Source organism: Phalacrocorax aristotelis, chromosome 10 (genome assembly GCF_949628215.1).
Source record: "Phalacrocorax aristotelis chromosome 10, bGulAri2.1, whole genome shotgun sequence".
Taxonomy (NCBI): Eukaryota; Metazoa; Chordata; class Aves; order Suliformes; family Phalacrocoracidae; genus Phalacrocorax; species Phalacrocorax aristotelis.
In genome coordinates this window covers 12,559,817-12,576,987 of record NC_134285.1, presented here as the reverse complement: position 1 = coordinate 12,576,987, position 17,171 = coordinate 12,559,817, and the positions used below count along the sequence as shown (strand labels likewise).

The 17,171-nt window shown below is 39.0% G+C and overlaps 1 protein-coding gene across 1 annotated transcript in view; it reads right to left on the bottom strand.

Moving 5' to 3' along the window:
- The window catches only part of LOC142062933 (uncharacterized), a 110,442-nt gene that overhangs the window by 41,508 nt on the left and 51,763 nt on the right, over positions 1-17,171 (bottom strand). Inside the window, exons 30-44 of the mRNA XM_075106199.1 lie at positions 16,564-16,775; positions 14,637-14,825; positions 13,614-13,753; positions 11,338-11,500; positions 11,135-11,221; positions 10,484-10,618; positions 9,984-10,103; positions 8,885-9,102; positions 6,986-7,179; positions 5,989-6,291; positions 4,964-5,193; positions 3,758-3,919; positions 2,880-2,957; positions 1,225-1,581; positions 259-615 (exon numbers count right to left, since the gene is read on the bottom strand). Coding sequence (XP_074962300.1) covers positions 259-615; positions 1,225-1,581; positions 2,880-2,957; positions 3,758-3,919; positions 4,964-5,193; positions 5,989-6,291; positions 6,986-7,179; positions 8,885-9,102; positions 9,984-10,103; positions 10,484-10,618; positions 11,135-11,221; positions 11,338-11,500; positions 13,614-13,753; positions 14,637-14,825; positions 16,564-16,775 — 2,945 coding nt within the window. The remainder of the gene's footprint in view (positions 1-258; positions 616-1,224; positions 1,582-2,879; positions 2,958-3,757; positions 3,920-4,963; positions 5,194-5,988; positions 6,292-6,985; positions 7,180-8,884; positions 9,103-9,983; positions 10,104-10,483; positions 10,619-11,134; positions 11,222-11,337; positions 11,501-13,613; positions 13,754-14,636; positions 14,826-16,563; positions 16,776-17,171) is intronic.

The following is a 17,171-nucleotide window of genomic DNA, read 5'->3' as shown; positions in this document are numbered from 1 at the left end:
GTTCAGACTGAAACCACTGTTCAGCTTTAGAGGGCAGTCTTGGTCTGCAGAGGCAACAAGCAGCAAAGACTGAACTAATCTCAGTCTACAGGGAACACTTACGGACAGGATACATTACATGCTTTCTTTGCTTAATGTTCTAAGACAGATGTGTCTTTAGAGTGGCTTTCTAACACTCAAACATTGTTATTTTAGCTAAAACCCTATACAACCCTGCATTCAATCCAAAATCTATCTTTAAAAGCCTCCAAGAGCTACCTGCAGAAGCTGACATTCTGTTTCTGTTTCCAGTGTCCATTCAGCTTTATTCTGAATACAGAGATCTCCTCTAGCCTTAAGTTTGCATTTGCCAGCCTGCAGCAACAAAATGCCCTCAGTGGTGGAGTCTGTGGCTGCAGATAACAAGACAGAGTTTTCAAAAGGCAGTCCAAACTGACTCAGCCAGTGAACTGAATGCCTGAGCATCCCTTGGAGTGTATATTCGTGTTCGCAGGAAGTGTCTATCTGCACATCAACTGTACTGCCATCACTCTGGAGGTTCATTACCAAGCCAACATTGCAGATGTTCTGTTGATATGAGCCCCCAAAGGCTACAGCAAGCGGCAATCCAATCCTCTGCAACAGAAAAGATTATGCTATTTCAAGAGCATGAGGTAAAGCAACTGCCTTCCTAAGTTGTTTCTAATTAATGAGAAAACATTTCTTCTTTCTGAACCAACATGCTTTTGGAAAGCACCATGCAAGATAGCCTGTTTCATGGAGAAACCAGAAATTTCTCTGAGAAACAAGAGAAAAAGAAACCAAAAATAAATGGGGGGGACACGGACGGACGGATGACACATACTACACACACACTCCTACAACATTTGCATAAGTACTATAGAAGAAAAAGTTCATAACCCCAAAGAAAAACTCCAAAATTTCAAACAGAAAGGACATGCTTTTCATTAGATTCTAGGACAAAAGTTTATTTTAATTAAAAATCTATTATTATGCAACTATTTTATGGCAACAGCAGTAAAATCTACCATTGTATTCCTCCATATTCTCAGTTTCAAATACATTCCCTCTGTAAGTGCTCTGACTCATTGCTCTGCCAGAACAACTTTAGTGACCAAATCTGTCCTTTCCATGAATAATAGTGTCAGGAGATAGTTCTCTGTGACTCATTATGATCTGAAATACACTGACTATAATGCCACACAGAAAATGATCTAGGCTTACCTCCAGACTATCGCACTTGTTTCTAAAAGTAAGCATCCATTCTGTATCTGTTTCATTGCTTGCCAGGCTCACTTCTCCATTAGCTTTTAAACTGCAAGACCCAAGGACAATAGCAAGCACGCCCTTATACTTGTCATTTCTTATGGCTGACACCTTCACTTGGTTCTCTCTGGCAATTCCCAGAGACTGAAGCAAAGGCAAAGAGTGCTGGAAGTCAATCTCCAAATGAGGCTGAATGTTGGTGGTAGCATGGAGTTGCAGGCAGGCAAACATGTCATGAAAAGAAACATGTCCAAAGAAGATGAGAGTAAAGTTGCTGGCAAACACTGACCCATTCAATGAAACTCTTGCTGGAGTCTGAAAAATTACAGGAAAAACTGTTGTCAAGTCTGTTTTCCTTTCAGGCAAAATACACTATTTTTAAAAGCTCATGTTACTAAAAGGGAACTATTTCCCTACTCCTCTGACACCATTTTGTATTCATCCTACATATTTATAAATGCCTAAACAAATGGAGAGGTGGCCTAAAATCTTTTTTAAACTTCCATAATCAAAATAACAGGAGAAAACCCAAATCCACAACTCTGTTAAAACAATTAATAATACCAGGAAAATCAACTGCTATTGCTTTTACTATAATCACTTCTGGTTTTACTATAAGTAAATAGTGTTCTAGCAATGTCAGAATGTGTTGAATGCTGCTCAGTCCTCAGCAGGAGTGACCAGTGTTATGCAGATTGTACCCATGTTAAATGAGGGAGGAACTGAAATGCATTTGTCTTTTTTGGCATTAGAACATACATGGGAATCAGAGTCACTGTGATTACTGCCTTTCTAGAGATAAACATAACCTTCACTTACAGGAGATGTTTTTAACACATTCTTAAGAACACATCAGATTATAAGGTATACCTTTCTCGAATAGCTCAAGAGCCACAGGAACTTTCATAAACAAATGGTTAAATAGAAACAGCAGAAAATTGAGTAAGAAGTAGTAAATGGGGAAATTCTCAGCTTTTGCCTCCTATGCTCCCTTGTCCAGTTCATATCAGGTTGGCTGCTCAATAACAGAACAAGACCATTTATACCGAGTTCAGTTCTAACTGGCGGAAGATACGCTTTGGAGACTGCAGCTAGCAACATGAATGTGACTCTTGCCTTTTGCCTCTTATCTCATTATATTAGTTTTTCTGCTAGGTGTAAGCTCTTGCACTGAGCTCTGAAGCAGCACAACTTGATTGCTGTAGGACACAGCAATATCGCCTTTAAAACTGCCCCCGTTGGGCCCATAAAGATCCTTTACCTCTACTTTGTATTCTGTACTTGGTGCACAGCTGTGCACTAAAGATGTAAATCTGTATCACTTGAATGCAAGTTTGTTGATGATTCTGATTCATAATAAACAATCCGTTGCCTGATGGTGAAACTGAGTGCAACCTTCCCCCTGGACTCGTCATAGTTTTTGATGGAGAAGTAACCTGATCTGTTTGAATCTGTGAATATTAAGGGAGTAAAAATACCTGAAAGTGTGTGCAAAACTTCCAGCTAACTCAAATCCCTTTCTACATCTGTGACACTTTCCAGTACTTAGATTCCTTCAGTGGTAGTTAAGATTGTAAATTGTTGACAGCAGAATTTAAAAATGAAGCCAGTACCTCAAAATGATGAAATGTAATTGCTCCACTGCAAAGGCCAAAAAATTGTTTGTTAGCAGATTCTCCACTGCAAGCAACCTGTTGGCATTAGCAACAAAGCACATTCAGAGCATGAAGAAAAGCAGAGAGGACTAAAATAAAAGGACCTAGCTAAAAGACTGCTTTCAGGATAAAAAGCATGAAGACACTAAAACATAGCTTTAAGATTAAAGGTTAAAGAACAGTTTCAACAAGATAAGGAGTTTAGTTGATCTGAGGCTAAGTCATGTCTCTAATCTTGTATTATCATGCCAAAATATTATGAGCATAGATAAAGACAGAAGAATATCTTCAAACAGTAGGAAACCATTACTTTCTAGAGAGAACTAGTTTTGATACTCTAACTTTTGATTTCAACAGGAGAGAGCAGTATTTCTTAATTTGGCATAGAAAATACCACTGTCAGAAATAGCATCTGAAAGACTGTCTATCAGCTGCGTCCCCCGTTGCAGAAAGCAAAGTCGTCCCTGGGGAGTGCTGTTGGCTGTATGAAAACTACTGCCATTCCCTCTGCTGTCAGTATCACTGCACCCACAGACAGCCATGTGATCCACCTGCAAACCCTGCTTTAGCAAGATGGAAAAGCTGGGACTGCACGTGCCAGGGCAAGCACCTACTTCAGTTTCATGAAATAAATGTTTTGTAACCCACCACATCTTGAAAACCTGCTCTTTACGGTTAAGCAAACAATTTTTAGGCTGGCTGTACTGGCCTTGCCTGACAAAAAGCTCTCTCCCTTCTGACCTGGCTAGCTTGGTGTCAAGTGGTAAATTTGAACAGTTGAGAATGCACAGCAGAAAGCTACATAAAATACACTATATAGCAGAATTTCTGCAGACCTCTAGTACACGTGGAACAATGTCAGTCAGTCCTCCCACATCATGGTGAAGTGAAAGAGAAAGTTCCATAGCGCTGCCAGTGGTTTTCTTCTCTATTTGAATTTTGAGCTGTTCCATCTCCACTGTGGCTATTATCCCTGTGGCAAACTTTTGGGTGAAATTCTATGCACAAAAGAAACCAAATCATGGAAAGAAACAAGCAACAACATCCCAGCAACAACTGGCAAAGGCAGTCTGTTTCACCATATTTAAATGTCACAGACTGTGTCAGGGCAGCAGCACTGGTAAAATAAAAGTGCAAATTCATCAAAGTGGCTTCATTTCAAATAGAGATTTTCCTGTTATACTAGACCTTCTGAATGCTGTGTACCAATAATTCCTTCTGGCCCCAAAACGTGTTGAGAGCATTCAGTACCCTGGAGGATTTGAGTCCTAAGGCATACACGATTAAAGCAGTGAAACTATTAGTAAGCAGGGCAAAGGCAACTGTATAGAGTTCTTCCTTCACACACCTCTGTGTCTCACTGTACTACAGTGGCTGAACCCACCACAAACGTTAGTTTGTTAACAACTTGAGCCTTTCAGCATATGTCAGAACAAGAAAAATATCTGAACCCTTCTTTTATTGAAGGATAATTTGAGATGCAGAACTGCTGTATGTTGTTCAAAGATCTATAGCAGAAATGCAGATAGAGAGAAGAATGGCCAAGTAACACTGTACCAGGAAACAAGATCCGTGATGCTTCTGTGGGTAGAGATTTCCAAACCGAAAGCCATGCTAGACACTGTTCCGCACTTTAGCAGACATCCAAAGGATAACATCAGAACTATTTAAATCTAGTACCAGATACAATGCAGTCCCTAGGCTCACTGACACTTACCTTATGGCTACATACATTAGGACTGCCTGTCCCTTCCCATTTATAACAGAAAAAGAAAATTGAAGACTCCTGTTCCTATGCAGCAAAGCACTTCATTTAAATGAGAACTGAATGTAGGATCTCATTTAGTCTAGATTCAGCTCCAAGACTTCAGATGACAGCTACACAGTATGACAAGAAGCCAGAAAACACCTTTCTTTCACATAGTAATTTAGTACATCTCAAAAATGCAGATGCTTTTGGAATAAAGTGCACAGGAATAACCTACCGTTATTAGAAACAGTTCTTCCAGAAATTAAATAGTCTCAGGCAGAACTCTTCTTACCTCATAATAGCCAGCAGCTTCCACAACAAAAGGGATCCCATGTTTCTTTATCTTTGAGATGTTGTGCTTTAAACTCACAGATAGCTGGGATTTAGGAGGCTCTGTGGACAGTCTGTGACCTGCAAACACAGCGGTAATCCTTTCACTGCCACTCTGTAGGGCTACAGTAATGGTATGATTTCTTGTGCCACGGTCACACGTGGCAGTAAGAATGCCATCCAAGGGCAATCCTGTCAACAGGGAAGAAAGCAAAGCCAACACCGTACTTCTGAGTTGTCATTGTAAAATACAGAAAAGATTTATTACAGATTAAGAGAAGCCTTCTATAGTTTTTCATAAGAAAAGACAAACCTTTTTTTAAAAGTGCAATCATCCAGTTAGCTGCACTTACTGATATTTATAGTAAGAAAGGACATTACCTACTACATGAAAACCATATTTAAAAAGGATTGTTAAATTAAAATGTGGCATGCACTTTGGAAGTCAAGGATTTTTCTTTTCTTAATAAAGGATATCTATCAATGGGTGTCGTGTTCAACTCCAGTAGTTAGCTTTTAGAAAGTTTCAAAAAAGATTTTTTTCAGTCTAAAGTGACAAAGGCAGTTTACACATTCAAAATTTTTAATAACTTCAGTTCATTAAAATCCTTGGTTTTGTTTAGGATAAAAAACACTTGGCATATTTTAGTCTCCAGTGTGATTTATTCAATGACTTTTAATGTTTCCATTCTGGCCAAACTCAAAACAGGCATAAAAATATGCTTGGGGGATTTCAGTATGCAGGAATACAGATGTACAAGAAAGAAATCATTTACTCTGAAGTAGTTCAAGGAGTTTTTAAACAGCTTTGAATCCATTTTATTGTATTTTCTCAACAATATTAAAAAGAATGTTGCTACGACTGGCTCACATTTCGTTCTGGTGTGAGCAAATGCAACTCATCTATTTCCACTGGTCTGCACTCATTTAGTTAAATTCATCTTGACACCTTGTTACACCATACCATCAAGTCAGTTTTCTTCATACCTGCATTTTTTAAAAAGCTGATATTATGTGTGAAAGTCCCACAGACTCTGCTGTACCCATGACTCATGACATTGGAAAATCCTATAGAAAGGGCTTTCTCATCCACCTGGAAGCTAGCTAGCCCCCTTTTCATCTCTTTACTCAGCTCCAAGTGTCCTTTCAGTTTTGCTTCCATTGGGATTGCCTGACTGCCATTCTGAAACATAGCGAAAGTGATATTGTGTATGGTGGTATTCCCAAACACATTTCTATTCCTGAGATGGAGTCCATACAGTGTTTTGTTGATCATCATATTGATGTTACCTGTAACAGGCAGAAATGATTACCATGGAGAGAGTCCTGTGGGACAGAAATAACCAGGGTTTGATAAGCAACATGTAAATTAATCATTAATTTAATACCAGGAGTAAGTAAAAAAAAAATCCATTTATTATAATAGATACTTTAGCCCAATCCAGAGAGTGAATCAGTTTATTGTTGAGAGAGAGCTTCTCTACTAGTAGAAGTGTCTGTGTTTAAAACAAGTTACATATTTCCAGCAGCTGTTTCTTTTTACTCACCAAGCTGCCTGTGCCTTTAGGCCATGGACTACACTGCACTGCCTTCTGAAGGAAAATATACAGAGGTACTATGACCTATCACAAAAGCTACATGTGTAACTCCAGGCTAAACAATCCCTCTGGAGCTCTGCAGTTACTACCCCACCCATGGAGCCATTCAGAAGAGTAAGGGCCTCAAGTCAGCGCCCCCCCACATGTCAGAAGACCTGCATTGGAAAGATGACACCCACTATTTCCTTCAATCAATGAAAATTTGAAAATTATCAAACTATGTTAGTTCACTAAAAAGTTGTTTCAACCCAATGACCAGCGTTTCATTTTTGCATGCTAAATACTCTCTTTTGTATTATATGCAGTTCAGTAAGGAATAAATTAAAATTAAGAAGTTTCCTTGGATAGCTGCAGGCTTGGCAGCAAAACACAAAATAAAAAAGTACCATCATGAACGTTGTTTTTGCACTTCAGTAATCCCTTCAGAGAAAGATGATGAGGTATGGCCTGTAATCCAGCAAATGTGTGTTGGACTCTTCCATTTAGGGACAAAACAAAACCAACTTTCTGCTCCCTGGTTCCCATGAAGTCCATGTGAAACTTATTTTCATTAAGCTTCATCTCAGAAGATAACAAAAGTCTAAAAAGACAGAGATAAAAATTGCCAGTAAGATCTTATTATTATGCTTAATTCATGATTGTCAAGAGAACCTCCCTCACACTCAAAGCAGGATCAATGAGAGCAGGGTGCTCAGGACCATGTGTGGTCAAGGTTTTGAGTATCTCCAAGTATAGAGACTCCACAGACTTTCTGGGCACTTGTTCCAGTGTTGTGAATCAGTGAATCAGATGCCTTGCATGCTATTCACCAGATGTTTATGAAACTACTCAGTAAAGGCTGACAGACTGGCTGACTGATTTTTCTTCAAATTTCTTGGAAGCTTTTGTTATGATCCCTAATGAAAGAAAAAGATAGAGTTGGAAATTAAGTCCTCTCTGTCACAATATGAAATCTCTCTTCCATGCTGATTTAAAAGCAGCATCGAGAATTCAGCTTAAACAATAATTTTGAATGCCTCCATCATCTGAGTTTGGTAAATGAACCAACACTTTTTTCTTTGTATCTTAGTCCTGACTTGAACAGTGTTGGAGAAACACAGCACAGCTTTTTAGGGAAACCTGCTGGAGTAACAAGAAACTTAATTTTCAGTGTTTCAAGTATAAGACTGAGGCAGAATTTTCACCTTGCCTTCAACAAACTGTCCATTGAGATGTCTGACTTTCTAGACTGAAGTAAACTACACAAGATACCTAAAAGTGAAGTAACCATATTTTCATTTTTCTTAGAAATTAGAATCCTCTTGAAAGACTGATGAGTAAAACCTCAGTGAAAATCCACTTAATGAGAATAATTGAACTACATAATTCAGGGAAGTAAGATTCATTTCACCAGTCATGACTGAAGTCTGTATAGACTGCATCTCTCTATCAATTCCCAAAAAATATTCAATATTTTCATTTTCTCACTTTTCTCCCTGTAAAATAAATCCCAAATAAATAGTAATTCCAACAATGTTAGGTGTTCTATTTTACTTCCTGTGAAGTGAGCTGCAGTAAAGTGCTCTGTTACAGCCTAAGCTGGTATTAAAACAAATTAATGTACTATCGGAAGCCCAGAACTTCAAGTAAGCTGCGGAAACATCTTTCTTGAATATTTTATTTTTCTTTTACTAGTAAATCTAATGAGCTTCAACTGAATTGTAATAACTTCTGATTTCTTTAATTCTGTCTCCTCATTCTCCTTATACCATCCATCCCCTACACTGTTGAACAATGGGACTTCTACAAAAACATCAACTCCCTCAACTGCACACTTTAGTATTTGTGAAATTTGAAAAGTCGGCTGGAAGACAGCTGAGGCCTTAGTGGGCCAAATTTCAATTTCCCACCCCTTACACCTTAGAGTTTTCCACAATACTTAATAAAACTTCATAAACACTGGGAAGTGCCCTCTTCCACTGGCATAGCTTGTAAACATTAGTTCCTTCTGAGAGGACAAACAATGTGGGGAAAAAACCAACTGATCTAAAACCAATATAACAGTACCACACGTTCATTCAAGTTATTGCTATACAAAGTCCTAGGAAAGCAACTAGAACACATTAACTTAACTTATATCAACTTATGAAACACAAAGAGCAAAGTATTTCAATAACAGGGATAATGCATGAAATGGCATTTGCTCAGTGGCTTCTGCTGCAGCTAATATGAAAGTAGTAATGTTTAAATACATATCACAGGACACTCTTCAGCTCCTCTGTTAACCAAGATTCTGACTTCTCTACCTTGACGGAAACATTTTGCCCATGAGCTGGAACTGTATTGATTCTGGGTTTGTCAGGATTGTCTGATGGAGGAAAGCCCTCCATTTGACGACTTTGGCATTCTTCCTGTTTTCATTGTTCATATCAACCTCCAGCATTAGCATGTCCCTTCCATTGGAATGAAGGTGAAGAGAGCCATTGAAATTGCTCTCACCGTAACCCTTTAGGGCTGCCTGGGCCTATACATAGAGAAAAAGAACAGGACGTTAAGGATCTCATACCATAATACAGAATACTGACATATCAGTTTGAAGAATAAGACTGCAGACAACAGTTTGGGCCTGGGAAAAAGGGTACAGAGAGGGAAAGGTGGTTTTAGTTTTTGCCTTGTTTCTTACCATCTAAGTCTTTTTTTATCTGGCAATAAATTAATTAATTTTGCCCGAGTCAAGTCCATTTTGTCTGTGAAGGTAATGTATAAATGACCTCCCTGTCTTTATCTCAACACACAAGTTTTTTCAACTTATTTTCTCCTCCTGTCCTGTTGAGGAAGGGGAGTGAAAGAGCAGCTGGGTGGGTGTTTGGCAGCCAGCCAAGGTGAACCGACTACACAGGATAAAGTTCATCCTAGAGAAAGAACCTTCTGAATTGGTAATAAAAGCTACAGATGACACCTGATTTTGCATATAAGCCTGTCACCTTGCTAGAGATTTCAACAAAAAATTATGAACTACATTGAATTTTAAATATAATTTATCTTGACTTTCAGCATTTTCTGAATTTCAGCCAAAACACCTACTCCAACTGCATGTAGCCATCTAGCCAGAACAAACTCTAACCATAAAAAAGTAACTGTTTCCCTAGCAATTTACGCCTCTCCACAACACACAATGAATTCTCTATGAATTGACCAACTTTATAGTATACACATACATTTACATTTGTGTTCCCATGCTTGAAAGTAGTTGCACAGCAATTTATAGCACAAAGTTAAACAGCTCCCAGGTTGACATGTATTCCTAATGCATGCAACAAGCAGGAGACCCAACAAAGGACTGAGCGCATGAACTGCAAAAGCCACAAGTTCAAGCAGTAAGACTGTAATAATGAGGGAACTGACCTGTGAAGACACATTCTTGTTGATGATGGTTTTTACACTCACACTGTAGTCAAAGTGTTCCAGTTTTGTCTGCCTGGAAAACAGCTCCCCACTTAGGTCCATTGCTTGTGGAAACTCAAGCTATTTGACAAAGTAAAACGTAAACATAATCACTGCACTCCCATCAGTTGCCGTATGTGATTTCACATCTGAACTTTTAACATGAAGTGGACGATGTGTCTAAGCAAATGCCTGTATAAAATTTTACCGATTTTACCCAAAGACACTGAAAAATAAATCAAATGCAGTAAAAAAGTAAGAAAACAAAAGGCTAGTGGGTTTCTTACAAGCCATTATTGATACAGATTATGTTTTGATCTGCTGAGATACCTAGGGTCTTTGTCAGGGCCAGGACTCTATTGAACTAGGAAGTTTATAAGCATAAAACAATTATAATCCTAAATGCAGTAAAATAGCCAAGACATAAAAAACAAATTGCCGTAAATGAAGAACACCAATACCTGGAAAGAATGTGTCACATCCATGTGTAAAAGATGTCTAAAATCTGCTTCACTGGATTTGTCCTGATAACTCCCCAGAAAGCTGAGAACATCATCTTTATTGACCTTCAAGGTAGTCTCAAGCTCATATTTCACCTATGTGTTTAGAATGTAAATAAGTGAATTGCATCAGGTATTAACCCTGTATATTATGAAAGATGAGAGAAGGCATCCCTACATATAATGAAAAATGAAAAGAGTTAAGAGCTATTATATTGTGTGTCAGAATGAAAAATGAGCAGAGCAGGAAAAAAACCACACCTGTATTTGGTAAGAAAGATTAATAGATACAACTAGATAAGGATGAGAACCCTGAATCCATTCCTCCCCAGCACTTGTTATTATTAATAATACTCATGCATAATAAGAATTGTAAAATAATATATTAAGTATTCTTATAATGAATTGCTACACAACATATTATTATATATTATTATACAAAACATTGTATTAGGGTGCCACCAAACACATCATTGCCCTCTGAACTTTTTGGTTGCAGCATTTACATGGTGAGGAACTAAAGACCTATAGCAAGTTAGATCTGAAAAGACAAATTTTAAATGAACAGGTAATGAGTCGCTCCTTCTGATATTTAATGGGAAATTTACTCACATTTTGGTGACTTTGAGTTAAAATGCAAATTTCAGCATCTTTGGGCAACAACTTGTAGTTATAAGGATGAGTTAAGCCAGCACATATCTAAAAAAAGTTTGAGAGGAAACACAAGGAACATAAGATATATACAGTAAGTAAATCACTCATTTATGCTAGCTTTTTAGGTATGCCAGATTGAAGGAAATTCTTCTATAACTCACATAGGGGCTTTCAGGTTGGTATCCAAGTGTAAGAGTTTGAACTGTTTCCTCCACCCCATTTATCAAAACTTTTGTTTCCAAGAAGTAGTGCTTCTGCTTTTTGTCAACAGTAAATGTCTCCTGCAGAAGGAAGCTCTGCAGAATGGGCAGTTTAAAAGGATGCCTGGAGAAAAACAAGGAATAAGTGAAGTGTAAAAGGTCTTTATAGACAATCACAAAAAGAAATCACGTAGAGTTCAACTTGAACTCCAAAAATTTTCAATTGCAGATGCCATCGGGGTGTCATGTACAGAGGCAAAACACATAGGACCAGGACCTCTAAAAAATTACTTTAGCACAATTACAACTTCATACAAACTACACACATTTATCAGAATTTCTGATAAAAGAGTTTCCTCCCTGGATTTAGTAAAGGCTTGGAAGAGCATGGAAGAGGGTGACGCTCTAAAATTCTGACATGCATAACGAGTACATACACTTTATATACCTGCATGCCAAGACTTCATTTCAGATAGGGACAGTGTCCAAAAGCTTATGGCAGCTTTGAAAATCACGCCTATCAAACACATTTTATGCTTTCTGTAGAAAAAACACCTGCATGCCAAGAATCCTATGCAACAGATGTTCAGCCAATACATAGTTCTTGGAGTAGTTTACTACTTCAGTGTAATATTTTATGGACTTTATTAAATATTTCTGCACATTTACTTGGTTGGACATCTCTGAAATATGCATTAACTTTCAAAGCAGACATTGGACTGCCTTTATACATGTTAGGATATCTGGTACAGCAATTCATTCTTCATTTACATACTTTTCCCATTACTGAAAAGGCATATTTTTTTAGCTATCTCTGAGATGCACTGTGGCTCCTAAGGGAGCTTGTGCACTTATGTTGACCTTACTATGCCTTAAGAAAGCTGAGATGTCCCCAGAGATGATCCAGATTTCTCAAGTCTGAGCCTACAATTTTACCAAGGCCTTCAGGCTGTATTTTGATAATGGGTAACGAAGAGAGAAATTTCAGAGACAGCCAATATCTAGAAGCAGAGCACTCTTCTCATCAGGACATGGAAACATGTTCCAAAACCTAAACAAGACCAAAGGGATACCTTTGGCTTTAGAATGGCTATATTATTTCTAAGGACTATAAAAAAAGGCATCTGGGTGGCACTGAGGATCAGATCTGGATTTTGGAACTTCTCACCACTTCAAAGTTCGGACACTCCATAAATCACAGATTCACAGAATGATAGGTGTTGGAAGGGACCCATGGAGATCATCTCATCCAACCCCCCTGCTTGAGCAGGCACACCCAGGGCAGGGGGCACAGGAATGCATCCAGGCAGGGTTTGAATGCCTCCAGGGAAGGAGACTTCACAACTTCTCTGGGCAGCCTGTGCCACTGCTCTGGCACCCGCACAGGGAAGAAGTTTTTTCTCAGGTTTATGTGGAACTTCCTGTGTTCCAACCTGTGCCCATTGCCCCTTGTCCTGTCATTGGGCACCACTGAAAAGAGTCTGGTCCCACCATCCTGACACCCACCCTTTAGATATTTATAGGTATTGATGAGATCCCCCCTCAGTCTTCTCTTCTCCAAGCTGAACAAACCCAAGTCTCTCAGCCTTTCCTCATAAGGGAGGTGCTCCAGCCCCCCGATCATCTTGGCAGCTCTCTGATGGACTTGCTCAAGCAGTTCCCTGTCCTTCTTAACCTGGGGGGCCCAGAACTGGACACAGTACTCCAAATGTGGTCTCACTAGGGCAGAGTAGAGGGGGAGGACAACTGCCCTTGACCTGCTGGCCACACTCTTTTTTACACAACCCGGGATATTGTTGGCCTTCTTGGCCACAAGGGCACATTGCTGGCTCACGGTCAGCTCTGTCCACCAGCATTCTCAGGGCCTTTTCAGCATAGCTGCTGTCCAGCAGGTGAGCCCCCAATCCCCAAAATCCTGCTGTTTTCATGAACGAAGACTAAATATCCAGTAGAGTTGCCAACCAACACATTTCCACAGCACACATTGCCTCTTGCCTTTGACAACTTTGTTCACTATCATTTCAATAACAAGGGCAAAATCTAAATGGATGCAAATAACCAGCCGACGAAGTCAGTGTGCTTGAGCAAGTTTGGACAGCCAGATGGGAGGAAGTGCAGGCTTTGCACAGGTGGCACTTCCACTTTGTAAAGCCCAGAACGTTTCCCAAGAGCATCAAGATGCACATTAAATTTAGGCCAAAACATTCTTCAGAGTAGAAATAATAAGACTACTGAACCTGAAATGGAGGGTTCCACGTTTTTGATAGAGCATCTTCTCCTTCTTCAGCTCTTCTATCTGACCTTCAAACTGCAGCATGGCAGGCAGACTTTTATAACCTCTCCATACAGTTTTCACAGAAAAGTTTGTCTTCTTAGGCTGCAGTCAAATCATGAGACCAGAAAAGGAAAATTACATCATATTTACTTCATCCATATTCAGAAACGTCCACGTAGAAACTACATTGTTCAACAGGCTGCAGCAAGGCGGTGATTTCACAGATCAACCCCTTTCTGCTTCAGTTTAAATCCTGATCTCCATTTACATAGGATTAAAAGTGACATTAGTAGAAAACCACTGACTTCAGGAGAAGACAAATGTCCTATAATGTATCGCTTTTGTGTAACTTATTTGCAATGAGAGCAAGCTTTAGCTCTGGTACCAATACATTTACAGACAAAAACTGATTGGCTTTTCAAAGCGTGGAATACTACGACTAGAATACCTTAAGACATCCTGCAAGGAACTGACCAAAGTAACTGATCAAAGTATCTCTTTGAAGGACAAACTGCTGATTACCCTTCTTGTGCTGCAGATATCAAGCAAAGCAGAAATGATTTTGAGATTGGAAGGGATGAATATAAACCCAGTCTGTGACTATGCTCACTAGCAGGCATGATATTTTGATTCTCCAAGACAGTAGAATCTTCCACACCTGCAATATATCTGCATCTAAATTTAATTAATCACATCTACAGCTCTCTTTCTAGCCATGTAATCTCTCTGTCCACTCCACCCTGACCTTCTGTCTGTAGTTGGCCTCCCAAGAAGGTAAGAAGTACTCAAAACTACACCACACAAGTTATTGTTTATTTTCTTTTTGAACTTAGTTTTACATTGTAGGTTGTCAAAACAGACAGAAACAGAAGCAGCACTGGAAGTGTTTAAATTTCGACACTAGCAATAACATCTCTCAGGAAGGTTGCAGGCCTGAAAAACACAGTGCTGAGTCAAAGAAATTGCATTTGTATTTCTTTCTTACCACTGGTAGGTTCTGATAGCTGGCTGTGAAGTTAAATTCCTGGTTTGTACTCTTTAAGATAAAGAGGAGAAATTTGGCTCGTTCATTACTCTCCAAATGAATCTCATTCTTCACAAGCTGATTCCACAGAGATATCATTTCACTATAGCTATGCAGAACATTCCTCCCAAGATGATTAAATGTGGATGCCTGAAAAACAAAGATGAACACATTAGCTTGGCTGAAATAGGACAGACAGAATCCTATTTTGCCAACAGCACAGCACAGAAGTGAAAAGAACACATTTTCTTGGAGATGATCATTACAAGAACTATTAGAAACAGTATGCCAACTTTTCCATTATCAAAATATTCTGAACTGCCATAAAGATCTCGAGGTTTGTTTTATGCCCCCTAAGCAAGGAAGAGAGAAAAAGCTAAATAGTTAAAAAGAAAATAGTTGTGGAACATTTTTTTTCTCGTTCATGAACATTTCTCACAAGCCTCCACACTGTGCCTGAACCAGCAGTGATCTAACAAGGGAAAGCTGCAGTTCAGAATAAAGGAACTTCTTAAACATGAACCTAAGTTAAAGATTTAGACAACTGAAGTGGATTCTAAAAGAAGGCAAAAATTCCAGGCTCTCATCTCACTTATACAGAGGCAGAGAAGAAGTTAAGCTTCTCCAAGACAGATCTACACTTTGCACAGTGACAGAGGTTTTTCATATTGCTTAATGCACAGCAACTGTGATGAAATCAGTTTTAAATCTCTATTGCATAACATGGTCTAAAAAAAATTAGGAGGAAGCTTAGAATCCAGACTCAGGGCACACTAATTCCACCCAGATGACAATCATTTTCTAGAAAGTGAAAGAATTCCAATAAAAAAGACAGAAGACTGCATTTGAGAACCTGCTATGGAAGGTTCTTACACAGGTTTGTGGGAGACTGGAGTAATTCTCTGAGTCACAACAAAAGAAATAACCTTTCATTTCTCAGGATTGTTCCCAACCAGTGAACTATCCAGTCCTCTAGCCTGTAATAGGATTACCATTTTTCCTACTGAATCTGTTCATATTGCAGTTACCTATAGAGATACTTATTCATTTTGTAGAGGCACAGTGGGGTAAAAAGTAGCAGCAAGAACACCTCAGTGGCAGAACGGTGTTCTGTAATATCAGAGCTCTAACGTTAATGGAGCTCCAAATAGTCGTGGAGAATTTTTACAAACAGTGCCATATTAAGAGGCAGCAAGTGCCACGAACTACGTGACAGCCTATTGAGCAGGATACTCTCCAGGAAGAGGTGGATTACGTTCTTATCAGGCGGAGGATACCTTTAAATATAATGCCTCAAATTTAGGAGAATGCTGTCATCACTGGGCTCTTAATTTAGAAGTTTGGTTGCTGTTCTTCCTACTTCGTAAATGAAATACATTCTCAGCTGTTTCATATCATTAAGGAATAAGTTTTAAACTTTTCTTACATGATGACCCAATTTTCCTACTTCCTGAAACTGTTAGCTCATGGCAGCGACAGGGGTGGAGAGAACTTTAAAATGGTAATTATTATTCGTACACTCCTAGGCAAAACTCTGCCATCATTTATCTGGGCTTTGTTCAGGGAGTGATAGACTCTAGTTCCAAAGCGGGGCAGAGGTGGTGGCCCTAACATTTTTTCAAAGCTAATAAAGAGATCCTTGCTATGCCGACACAGCTGCCCCAGAGGAAGAATAGCTCATCATTGAAGCACAAAAAAACAGATGAACATAGACATTTCAAGTTCCTCTCATAAGCTGGCAGATGGTGCTGCAGGAGTTTCTCAAACAAGCTACTTCACATAGCATGCTGAACAAGTCTTATTTCAGTATGATGACAGTTCTGTTGGGTATCTATCACAAAGCTCTATCATCAAAGCCATGCGCTATAGGAAGCATCATGTTACTAACCTGCAGGTATGTGGTAGCTGGCGTGTAAATGTGAACTTTCCCTTCCTTTTCATTACCTTGATCTTTATAGATTAGTTCCACTATGAGATTCTTAATGGAGAGAGCTTTTCCACTTGTCAGCTCCATAGTCAACAAATAAGCAGAATGCTGAGGCTGATGTAGTTTGTGAGCTGCATACAGATATAGCCATGGGGTGTCTATATTTAATCCACCTGGAAGGAACATATATTAAAGCTGGCAGAAAAGTGAGATTTCAAGCTATCCGGATTCTAACTCTGCAACAAAGCTGATAAGACGCTGGGGTTTTGGAATGAGGCTAAAATGCTACTATCAACCTATTCTCTTCCAACTGCCAAAATGTCTGGATGGTATATAATGAAATTAATGACCTTCACTATCATAACATACCACATAGTGTAACACACAGGGAAGTTTGCTAATAAATGGAAGTTTATGAAGTCCAGTACCTAGATGGCACCAGGAAAGGGTTCTACTGCATGATCTGCAACAAAATGTGAAATCTTTACCTGAACTGTAAGTCTGTATCATTATTCACATAATTACAATAATGGCCTTAATCAAAGCTCTTCTAACATATGCCAACACAG